Source organism: Lipotes vexillifer, unplaced genomic scaffold (assembly GCF_000442215.2).
Source record: "Lipotes vexillifer unplaced genomic scaffold, Lipotes_vexillifer_v1.1 scaffold640, whole genome shotgun sequence".
Classification (NCBI taxonomy): domain Eukaryota; kingdom Metazoa; phylum Chordata; class Mammalia; order Artiodactyla; family Lipotidae; genus Lipotes; species Lipotes vexillifer.
This window is the reverse complement of record NW_006773138.1, coordinates 212,037-222,924: the sequence shown is the minus strand read 5'-3', so window position 1 is coordinate 222,924 and position 10,888 is coordinate 212,037. Positions and strand designations below refer to the sequence as shown.

The 10,888-nt window shown below is 55.8% G+C and overlaps 1 protein-coding gene across 1 annotated transcript in view; it reads left to right on the top strand.

The window, feature by feature from the left end:
- STARD10 (StAR related lipid transfer domain containing 10) overlaps nucleotides 1-10,888 on the top strand; it is a 33,783-nt gene that overhangs the window by 9,698 nt on the left and 13,197 nt on the right. Inside the window, 1 exon segment of the mRNA XM_007448068.1 lies at nucleotides 212-522. Coding sequence (XP_007448130.1) covers nucleotides 212-522 — 311 coding nt within the window.

The following is a 10,888-nucleotide window of genomic DNA, read 5'->3' as shown; positions in this document are numbered from 1 at the left end:
CCCCCCCCCCGCACCCGATACGCAGACCCCACTACGGCCCCCAAACCGGAGGTCTGGGTCGCGCCTAGCGGAGGGGTCGGGGGGCGTACTGCTCTGTACTGGCGGTGCGCGCTGGCCAGCCCCTGCCTGTCTCTCTCTACCCGCCAGGACCCCGGACAGCCGCACCCGCGCCCCCAGCGCACTGACTCCGGTTCCCAAACCGGTCTTTCAGGTCCCTGGAAGGTGGCGTCAGCGTCTGCAGCCGCGTCGACGTTGTTGGAGCTTCCGCGGAGGACCTAGGAGAGCCGGACTAGGACCAGGGCCCTGGGCCTCCCAATGGAGAAGTCAGCTGCCTCAACTGAGCCCCAGGGGCCTCGGCCAGTCCTGGGCCGCGACAGCGTCCAGGTGCCCGACGACCAGGACTTCCGCAGCTTCCGGTCAGAGTGTGAGGCCGAGGTGGGCTGGAACTTGACCTACAGCAAGGCCGGCGTGTCTGTGTGGGTGCAGGCTGTGGAGATGGATCGTACCCTGCACAAGATCAAGGTAGGGTTGCCCTGCAGCAGGTGTAGTCTGCACTGCACCCTTACTTCCTCTGACCAGGGAGTCTCCTGGTCCTCCCGCAGGGTTAGACACCCGGTTGTACACCTCAGACTCTCCTGTGAGAAACCAGGAGGAGGCACAGTTTGCTGGGCAAGCCCCCATCTCACAGGTGGGCCAACTGAGGCCTGGAGAGGGGGTGTGACTCCCTCTGGCTCACTCAGCCAGAACCCAGGCTTCTGCACACCCCTGCCTGATCCGGGGAGGTGGGCTGCTGTCAGGCCTACCTAGGAGAATGGTTTCCCTCAGGGAGCCCTCTGCCCATGGAAGCCTTCACCACGTCCTGACTTGAGGCATCTGAGGAGGGAGACTGAGCCCTTCTCTCCTGATTTCTTGGTTCTCTCAGCCTGAGCTGGGTCTCTTTCCCCACTCTCTGCACCCTTGGGTGCCAGGGACCTGATTCCTTCCTGTCTGATGCTCTGCTCTTCCCCCTTCCCTCCTGGGTGTTCCCTGAGTCTCTCCTGCAGGGACTCAGGATCCTGGCCAGCAGATCCTGAAAGCAGGGCTTAGATGTCTCTGCCTTACACAGGACCAGACTGGGGGTGGGCTGGGGGAGGAGAGGACCAGCAGATGCAAGGAAGATGTAGGCACATTCAGCCTCCCTCATACCCATCAACCCCATTCCTCACAACCCCCTGATTTTCTTCTCTTTGCCAGGATAGGGCCGGCTTGGGGTTTGGGACCCCGTGAGCCCACCTACCCTGGGGAACTAGATGGGGAATAGGCTGGTGAAGACTCTGAGAGGCCTCGGTAGCTTCCTCCAACACAACACATCTGGCATTGCTGTGAGTGCCACTTTTCAGGGGGGCACGTCTCCCTTCAGTGGGGTCCTGGCAGTAAACTGTACCCTTCCCTTTCTCTTGCCTCACCCTTCCTGCTGCCCTTCTCGAACATGTGGAGGAGTGTATTCCTGTGGTGGAGGGGGGCAGAGGTGGAAGCAGGACACTGAACTCAGAGGGTACTCCTGCCCTCCCCCTACTTCAGCCCCTCTTGCCTGGGACCTGCTCTTGGATTTGGATTTAGCTCTGGCATCATGGCCTCATACCAGGGCCAGAGATGTCTGACCTTCCCTCTCTGACCCTGTGCCTTTCTGCCTCTGTCTTGGTCATTTAGACCTTTGTCCACCTGTCCCCGTGTGGTCTTCTGGCTCACCCATTCTGTCTTCCCTTTTTCCTTCTATAATTCTCTGTCTGCACCCTGGCTATCTGACTGTCTCTTTCTCTCTGGGTTTCCATGTGTGTCTCCCCTCTTGGGACTCTCTACCCAGGCCTGAGGACCCTGGGCTGGGGCCTTCGCGGAGGCCTGACCTGTGTCTGAGCCTGAGGAGCAGGGAAGGGAAGGGCAACTGGTATGTTCCAGCTTAGTGCTCTCTGAAGACAGGGACAGGTCCTATCCTTCTTTGCGTCCTCAGCCTCCAACACAGACAGAGCAGGGATGTTGGTTGAATGAAGGATGGAAGGAAGGAAGGAACGAAGAAACAAACTGAATAAAAGGTGAGCAAAGTTGTTGTGAGACCAAGGTTGTTTTCCTGACTGTGACCTAGGAAAGGCTCAAAGGCTGGGCTGTGCAGTGGGGTGGGGAAGTGTAATTTCCCCACCGAGCTGGCTCTCCAGAAGGAAGAGAAGGGGAAAGTCTGAACTGAGACCAGTACTCCCACCCTCTGTGTCAATAGGGCGGAGCTGCCTCCTCCATCTGGCTTGGTTAATGAATAAACCCAGCCTAGTCCAGGACTGGAGTTGGCAGTTCTGGGGACCAGAGTGCCACAATGGACCCCTTGTGGCCAGATCAGATTTGTCAGGTGTTCTTCCTTGGGAGTGGAGGGGACTTGGAAAAACGGGGGTATTGTGGGCTTGTGGTCAGGGCATACACCTGACCTTCCTTCCCTCTCAGACTCAGCAGAGGTTGGAGGTACCTTTACAACCCCAGTTTCATACTCACCCCTCACTGGGGTGCAAGTATGGACACGGAGGTCCAGAGAGGAACAGGGGCCAACCCAGACTCACACAGCCAAGTCCCAGCAGAGCCAGACTTGGCACCCAGACCTTTAGCCTCACTGCCTAGTTCCCTCTGCTGTGCTCCCCACAGTGGAGGGGGGACTGGGGCCAGGAGGTGAGCAGAGCTGGGGCCTAAGGAGGAGGCTGGGGCCTTGGTTATGGGCATCCCGAGATCTCTGATTCACTCAGCACAGCCAGATGGAGCTGTGGGGGACAGGCAGAGGTCTCTGAGCTCCCCATCCCCAAGATTCCAGGAATCCATTTCTGATAAGAGCCCCTGCTCTGAGCCAAGCGTTTCTCTCCATGGTCTAATTTACCCTCCGGCCAGTCCTGGGCAGTAGTAGTCTTGTCTCCATGCTACAAACAAGGAAACTGAGGCTGAGAGAGGTGATGTCACTTGCCTAAGGTCATATCAGGTGAGGCAGGAGTGGAACCCAGGACAGCCTGGCTCCAGAGCCCCTGCCTCTCTCAGCTTGGGCTCACATCTTAGTCAACATTCTGGCATTTGACCCCATCAATAACTTTGAAGGACGTGGTGTTCTCATCATCCCATTCTTGTTTGATAAATGAGAAAGCTGAGGCCCAGAAAGGGGAGTGGCTTGTCAAGGTCACACAGCAGGTCTGAAGCCAGAGTCCCCCGGGTCACTCTGGGAGGCTGCAACTCAACCACAGGTATTTGTTGAGCTCCCCCCTCCCCACAGCCTGTTCTGGGCCTGCCCTCTGAGCTGGAAAAGCCAGCTGCCTCCTGTACATGCCCTGTGTGCGTGATCCCAGGTTGGGGGAGCGGGTCCACCTATCTGCCTACCTGATTGATTTCCTCCACCTCACTCCCTTTCCCCCAGACTTATCTTCTCCTTGCCCCTGCGTCCAGAGGTTCCTGGAAGACACTGTGGCTCTGGCCCAGCATTTGGAGCCAGGACAAAGGGACAGGCCACCTCTTCCCTTTCCCTCCCTCCTGGCCTCCGGCCTGGTCTGGTCCCAAGCCTGCACCGTGCTCCGGGCACTGGAGAGGAGGCAGATACCACCTCCTGAGAGGTCAGGCTTCGTCCCAAAGGCAGCCGCTGAACATGGATCCTGGGTCCAAGGCAGAGGGAAGCTTGGAACCTGAATACAGGTCTCTCAATGCCCAGGCCAGGCTTCCCCACAGCTCCTGTAGCAGTAGAGAAATGGGAAACCAGGGGGTCTGTCATTTATTCAAGCAGGGCCAGCTGGGGAAGAGGCTGAGGTCTAGTCCTGGCTATGGTATTCTTTTGCTGTGTTTGTGACTGTGGGCACATCCCTGCCCTCTCTGGGTTATGTCTCCATCTGTGCCATGGGGCTCTCCTGGCTCCAAGGGCCTCTAAACTCAGCGCCTGGGCTGGGGTCCATGGAGAGGGATGAAGCACAGGGGACAGAAAGCAGGAGATGACACGGCCTGCCCAGCCCTGCCCTGGATGCTCATGTGCTCGGGCTCTCTGATGCTGCTGTTTACCTAGCCACCTGAGAGGCAGAGGAGACTTGGCCCCTGTCCTCAGAGGTGTCCAGACCTTGGTGGAGAGAACACTGACAATTCCAGGTGACCCCCTGCCCACTGCATGAGGCAGGTGTCCATAGGCAGACCACAGAGGCAGGAGTGGGCCCGGTGGGTAGGGTCCTCGAGGGGCTTGACGGTTGAAGCCGGGGTGCGAGGTCTCCTGGGGGAGTGCAGCTGAGAACCTGAGGTTCCTCTTGCCACAAGAAGCTGGGTGGTGGGGACCTATCTCCTCTGACTTCCTGTCCTACGACTCCTCCTCTTCCCCTTTGGAGAAAGCTTCAGTGACCCCTCCCTGACCTGTCTCACTGTCTACCTGCTTCCACACCACAGGCCCTCTGGGTTCCAAGCTCTTAAGCCAGTGGTGTGGCCTGTCCCCTCTCAGCACCTCATTCTCTTCCCCTGTAAAATTTGGGATCATCTCAGGGATCTCCAAGGACCCTTCTCACTCTTAATGGTCCATGGGACTCAAAAGGGTTGTGGGGAAGGTGGGGACGGCCGCAGGGCCAGGTGTTTTCTTCATGTTGTCCCACTGAGTCTTCACAACTGTCCTGTGGCAGTTGTGAGTCTTATGAACTCCATTGAACAGATGTGAAAGCTGAGGTTCAGGGCAAGAATTCACTTGTGCAGTCAAACAGCTAGAAGGTAGCCGAGGCAGGATCAGAGCCCAGGTCCTTGAGACTCCAAGGCCAAGATCTCTTCACTCCCTTGGGCCTGCTTATTAGCACCATTGGGCCCTTCCGTCTCCTGGACACTGTGGCTCAGAACCTACCCCTGTCTTCTGCCTTCGGTCTCCCTGTACTGTGCCGTTGTGGGAGGGCACCCTGGAGTGGTCCCAGCTGAGCAAGAGCCCAGTCCTTACTGTGTGACCTTGGGGGGTCACTTCACCTTTACGAGTCAGTCTTCTTATCTGTGGTGGCAGAGGCAGGAGTTAATTGAGGTTTAGGGGTTTGGATTCAGTGAGTTCAGGTTCAGGCTGGGCCTCTGCCGCTCAGTTTCCCTCCTCTACAGGAAGAACTTCCTTCTCTATAGGAAGTTGCTGGGCAGGTGGTTTGTAGAGGCTGTCCTGGCCTTAGGCCGTGGTAAAGGCTTCTGCACTGCTGGACACAGAGTAAGGACGCAGAGCTAAGGCCATGACAGTCTGTGCCATCTGAGAGGTCCCTAGATGGGGCTCCTGAATCCAGGCTGAGGCCCTGAGACCCCTATCCTGGATGGCTCTAGCTCTGACTTGGTGTGAGGGCAGCTGGAGGAAGTGGTCCAGAGCTGTCCTCAGGGGACAGGCAGGCTCCCAGAGAGCATGCCCCCAGCCAGTCAGGGTCTGGACCTTCAGGTGCAGGAAATCAGAGAGAGGAAAGGTCAGAGGTGGCTGGAGGCTTCAGGGAAGTCTTTGTGGAGATGCCTGGGTTGGTCTGAGGCCATAGCGGGAGAGCACAGGGTCCAGAGTCCTGGCCATGTGGCCTTGGGCAGATTGCTGCCCCTGCCTAGGCTTTAGCTTCCTCATCTGTCATATGTGAATAGTAGTGCTGCCCTGCCTGTCTTTGGGCACTTCATTCAGGTTGGGGACAAAGAAGGAAATCAAACGAACCCTGCCCTCAGGGAACTCCCAGTTGGATGCTGGGACAGACACTTATCACAGGAGCTGCAGAGACCCAGAGCAGGCCCCTGAACCAGCCTTGCGGGCCAGAGAAGGCTTCACAGAGGAGGAATTCTCAGGTGATCTGTTTGGAATTGGGTAGAGAATGAGGAGTACAAGTTTGACAGCATTGGGAGAGTTTCATACAGAGGAACAGCTGTGTAAAGACCCAGAGGCAGGAAAGAGGGCAGTGCATTAGGAGAGCTGCAGGTGGTTCATTGTGGGGCTTGGAACTCAGGGGGCTGGAGGTGATTAGACAGCTAGACCAAGGCTCTAGGATTTGGGTCCTGGAGGTTCTAGGGTACCAAGGAGGGTTTTAGACAAGGTGGGTGGTAGGAGGAAGATGCTGCTGTGTTTGTCTGGACAGACATGCCAAGGCCTGCACTAAAGCAGGGACTGTGGGGAATGGAGCAAGGGATTGCATCCAGAAAGATTTATGAGGGATAAAGGATGGGACATGGTGGTTACAGCATAACTCTTGTGCAGGCTGGGATGTAAGATAGTATGGACATGCAGCCCCCTGGGGGCAAGGGACTGGTGGGGTGGGTGCCTTCAGTCAGTGTCCATCCACGCTGGGGCTAGAAGAGCCCTCAGCCCCCAGGCTGGCTCTGTTCCTCCATGACCAGGTCCCCAGGCTCTGGCTTTTAAACTTTAATGAGCCCCAGCTCAGTTTCCAGCCGAGAGTCTTTAAAGTTTCAAGAGATGAGAGAAAGGAGGCAGTCCTGGAGACAGATGGGTTTTCTTTCTTCCCCTGTGTCTCCATGCCTGGCTGGGCCACCTGGAGCCAGGGCTGTGGGTGCCACGGGTTCTGGGACCTTAGCTGGGCCGCTCCAGTCTGTTCGTGAGGGACCAGCGGCCACCGAGATAGATGGGAATTAAAACTCTATTCCCACCCTGCCCCCTTACCTTTACCCCTGATCTGGGCAGGTGAGCCCCCCCCCCCCCCCCAGCAACAGGTGAGAGGAAAGGTGCTCAACATTCATGCATTGGGCTCGAGGTTTCTCTGTCCCTCCCTGTGCCTCACTTCAGGCATGCTTGGTCTGGCCTCAATGCTCTGGGACCCCTGGAGCTGTAGAAACACAGGGAGTGGAAGAAAGTGTCAGGCCCAGAGCTTAGTGATGGGTCCCACACCAAATACAGACTCCTCTCACCTGTCATTAAAGAGAGGCTGGGCAGGTGGCACTGGGCAGCTGGAGCTGTTCTCTGGGGTTTTAGCATAATAATTGCCTCCCTGCCTCTCAGCCTGGCTCCCTGAAGGCAGCTACTTGCTACCTCTGACCTCTCTCTAGAATTCTTATGTCTTGGGGCAGTTGAACAATGCCTGCAAGTTTACCTCCCTCCCTTTCCCCTCTGCCACCCAATGGGAAGTACAGGTAAATATTGCCTTTGGTCTCCTCTGCATTGCCTGGGCCATTTAATCTCATCCTTTGAGTTCCCTGTCACAACCTGCATCTAACCTTGGTTTCCTGAGAAATCCCGCTACCATCTCCTTGATGCCTCCTCCCTGTTTTTGGACCCTTCTGGATTGCCTGGGACCTTGTACTAGACCAGGGAAGTGATGAGTCTTAAGGCAGAGGCCTGACAGCCAGAGGGGATGGAGTTCCCTTGTGTGTCTCCAACATTCATTCATTCAACACATATTTATTGTTCACATACTGTATACCAAGTATATCCAGGAATTTAGTGGAAAACCAGACACATCAGACCTTGTTGTCATGAGTTTACATCCTGAGGGGGAGACAAGCAAAACAGAAGCAAATAACTAAATAAGATACCAGATGGTTGTTGTGTGTTATGAGGGCAGGATGATGTGACGGGAGTTGTCTGGCCTTCTATATTTGGGCCTTCTGTGTGTGGAGCTGGATTGTATGTGCCTGTGTGTGTGATCTGGTCCTTAGTTGGGTAGATTGTGAGCCCCTCAGGGGCAGGGCATCTGACAGAGGTCATTAAATCCATATTGAATGTGTTTGTGTGTGTGTGTGTGTGTGTGTGTGTGTGTGTGTACACGTGCCTAAGGTTGGGTGTATGTGCCTCTGAATGTGAGACTCTGTGTGTGTTTCTGTGTCTGGTATTACTTTGTGTGTGTGAGTCACACCCCCTCACTGCAGCAGAGTTGTCTCTGATCCAATTATGTCTCCTCAGCTGTCTCCCAGTGGCTTCCGCCCCCCAGCTCAGCTCTGGCTCTGCCTCGGTTTTCCCCTCCCTGCTTCCCTGCAGCCTCCTGTCTTTGCCTCTGGGCATGTCTCTGGGTCTCAGAGTCTCCCTTTGGGGTGTGTTTTCTATCCCTGTCTCTAATGGTTACTGCCTCTGCCTTTACGTCTCTACTTGTTCCGTTTCCTCCTTTTTGTTAACTGTCCTGGTTATTTATTCGTTCAACAAACCTCTTCTCGTGTCTCCCACCCACTCTGCCAGCCACTGTGCTGGTGCTGGGGACCTGGAGATGGATCAGACCTGGGCCCTGCTCTTAAGGCCTAGTGGGGAGACTGATGGAGATGGTGACAGCCCTTCGTGAGGACTCAGGTCGAGGGAGACGTTGCTGACAACGTGGTGGGGGGCAGTGGTGTCTGGGTGGGACCTGTGGGGCCCATCAGGAGTCAGGTGGCAGGCTGAGAAGGTCTTGGTGGGTGCGGACTAAGGGTGAGGAAGGAGAGGAGGCAGAACCAGAGTGGGGAGGACGTTTTGGTTAGGATTTGATCTTGAAGGCAGAGAGAGGCAGCAGAGGCTTTCAAGCTGGGCAGTACCATCATCACTGGGTTTTATTTTTTAATTTTTTTACTGTATTTTATTTGGTTGCACCACACAGCTTGTGGGATCTTATTTCCTTGACCAGGGATCGAACCCGGGCCGGCAGGAGTGAAAGCTCAGAGTCCTAACCACTGGACCGCCAGGGAATTCCCAGCACTGGGTTTTAGAAAGCTCCCTGGCCCCAGGTGGCAGATCAGCCTGGGAGCCAGGAGACCAGTGATGAGGCTGTGGCTGCACCTGTCCAAGCAAGGATGGTGAGGCCTGCCTGGGTCTGGCGAAGAGGAGCTGTTGGGAAGGTCATGGCCAAGCAGAATCCCAGGTTCCAGGCACAGGCGGGGAGCAGAGGGGAGTGGGCATTGGGGTTGGATAATCCAACAGTAGTGGATATGGTGAGGGTGAGCCTATGGGCTGTCCAGGGGGTGACGCCCAGGAGACTGTTGAAAATGCAGTCTGGAGCTTGCTAGAGAGCTTTGGGGGCACGAGGTCACTGGCAGCGCCTGAAGTCCTGGGAAGTGTTTATCCAGTTCGTGTTTGTCTGCTTGTCTGTGTGTCAGCCCTGGCCCCTGTCTTGTCTCATTGATCTCCCTGACCCCCTTTCTTTTCTTGCAGGCCCACCCACTCTCTGCTCTTTCTCAGGTCTCCGTCCTCTGTCTGGCTCCCCCACCTCCGCCAGGGCTGGAGCAGAGTGGTGGGAGCTCCAGACCAGGAGCTCAGCTTCCAAGGGATCAGAGGAGGATGTTCCTCAGCGGCAAAGGCCTGGGGGGTGGGGGTGGGGGTGGGGGTCCAGGGAGGCTGCTGGAGACTAGGTAGGGGGAGGGGAAGGGGATGGAGGCACAGTAGGGATGAGTCACTCAGCCCTGCGTAGAGAGCAGCAGAGGGGCCTAGCTTGGTCTGCCTGCGCAGACTCTGGGAGCTGTGTCTAGGGGAGACATGGCAGTACCTCCACCTACCACCAGTCTCAGGAGGGCCGCACATTAGGAGAGAAGATGGGTTGAGGTTATCTGGTGCCAGATCCCCTTCCCTTCAGAAGAAGTTGTCTAGTCATTTTACAGGTGAGAACTCTGAGGCTGAAGGTGGGGGAAGGAGAGCCTGTGACGGGCCCACACCAAACCTGCTCTCTGTGTCCTTCCAGCTCCCCTTACTCCAGGCAGAGCTGCCCCAGCAGCCCCAGCCCCTAGCGTGGACCCTCCAGGGATAGTCCTCATCTGGCCAAATGCTGGCCCACCTGGGATTCCTTGAGTCCTTGACAGAGCAGAGCCTGGTTCTTAGGGAACAGCTTCAGGGGTGGACGTTGGGTCGACACTGGGTTCCAGGATGGTTCTTCACGTTACTTTTCTCAGCCACCATTTACAAAAGGGCGTAGTCTTCCCTCATGGGTAGTTGAGAGGATGGAATTAGGAGAATTTGCAAGGCCTAGTGCAGAGCCTGTCACAGAGCTGGCACGCTCTTAACGTAACGTTTGCTGAATGGATGAATGAATGAACAGTCTGAGGTACCCAAGGGACAGCTCCATTTCCTCCCGCGTCCATCCTTGTTCACTTGGGTTACCTTGTGGAACTGCATGAGCCTTCTCCTTCCCCCAGCAGGTCCAGGCCATTTCCAGTCCCCTCCAGCACCTCTGCCAGGAGCCTCTTTCCCCTCCTTACATCTGGGTGCCATCTGTTATTCTATTCATCCTGTAGGACTTTGCTTAGGTGTGCCCCTCCCTGTACCTGCGTCCCCCTGCTTCCTTCTGTCCCTGCCATGAGCCCCCAGGATTTTCATGCCTGTGTCCCAGCTGAGGGTGGAAGGACCCTGAGTCCCCTCTGGCTTTACTCTCAGCATGGCTACACCACACAGAGCATTTCCAGGCAATTCAGCATCAGCCTGGGCAGCCTCAGGCCCATCTCAGCAGGGTCCAGGCTCCCAGGTCCAGGGAACGAGGACCTCGGGATTCTGGACAAGACACTTAACCTAGAAAAAAAAAAGTATGGTTTCTTTATCTTATGTAAACTCTATTGTACCAACAGTAACGAGAACCCAAAAATGATAAATTAATCCCCCAGTGCCTCAATTCCTGAGTAAAACGTCTCCCTGGTTCCTTCCAGCTCTCATTCAAGGGTGTAGGTAATTTATGTACAGTTGAGATCATGGCACAGATGCAAGTTTGTGTCCTCTTTTGTTCATTTAACATTTGCATCTGTGGAAATTTCTCATATTGCTATATAATCATTAACTCAGGAACATTTCTGGCAACTGCTCCCTGCCAGACCTCTTCTGGGTTCTGAGGGGCCCCTGCCCCTGCCCTGAGGGAGACCACAGTCCTCAGTAGCTGGGCAGTGATCTTCAAGGTGATGTATCATTCTTTTTTTTTTTTTTTTGCAGTATGCCGGCCTCTCACTGTTGTGGCCTCTCCTGTTGGGGGGAAACGGGCCCGTAGAGGGGCACCTT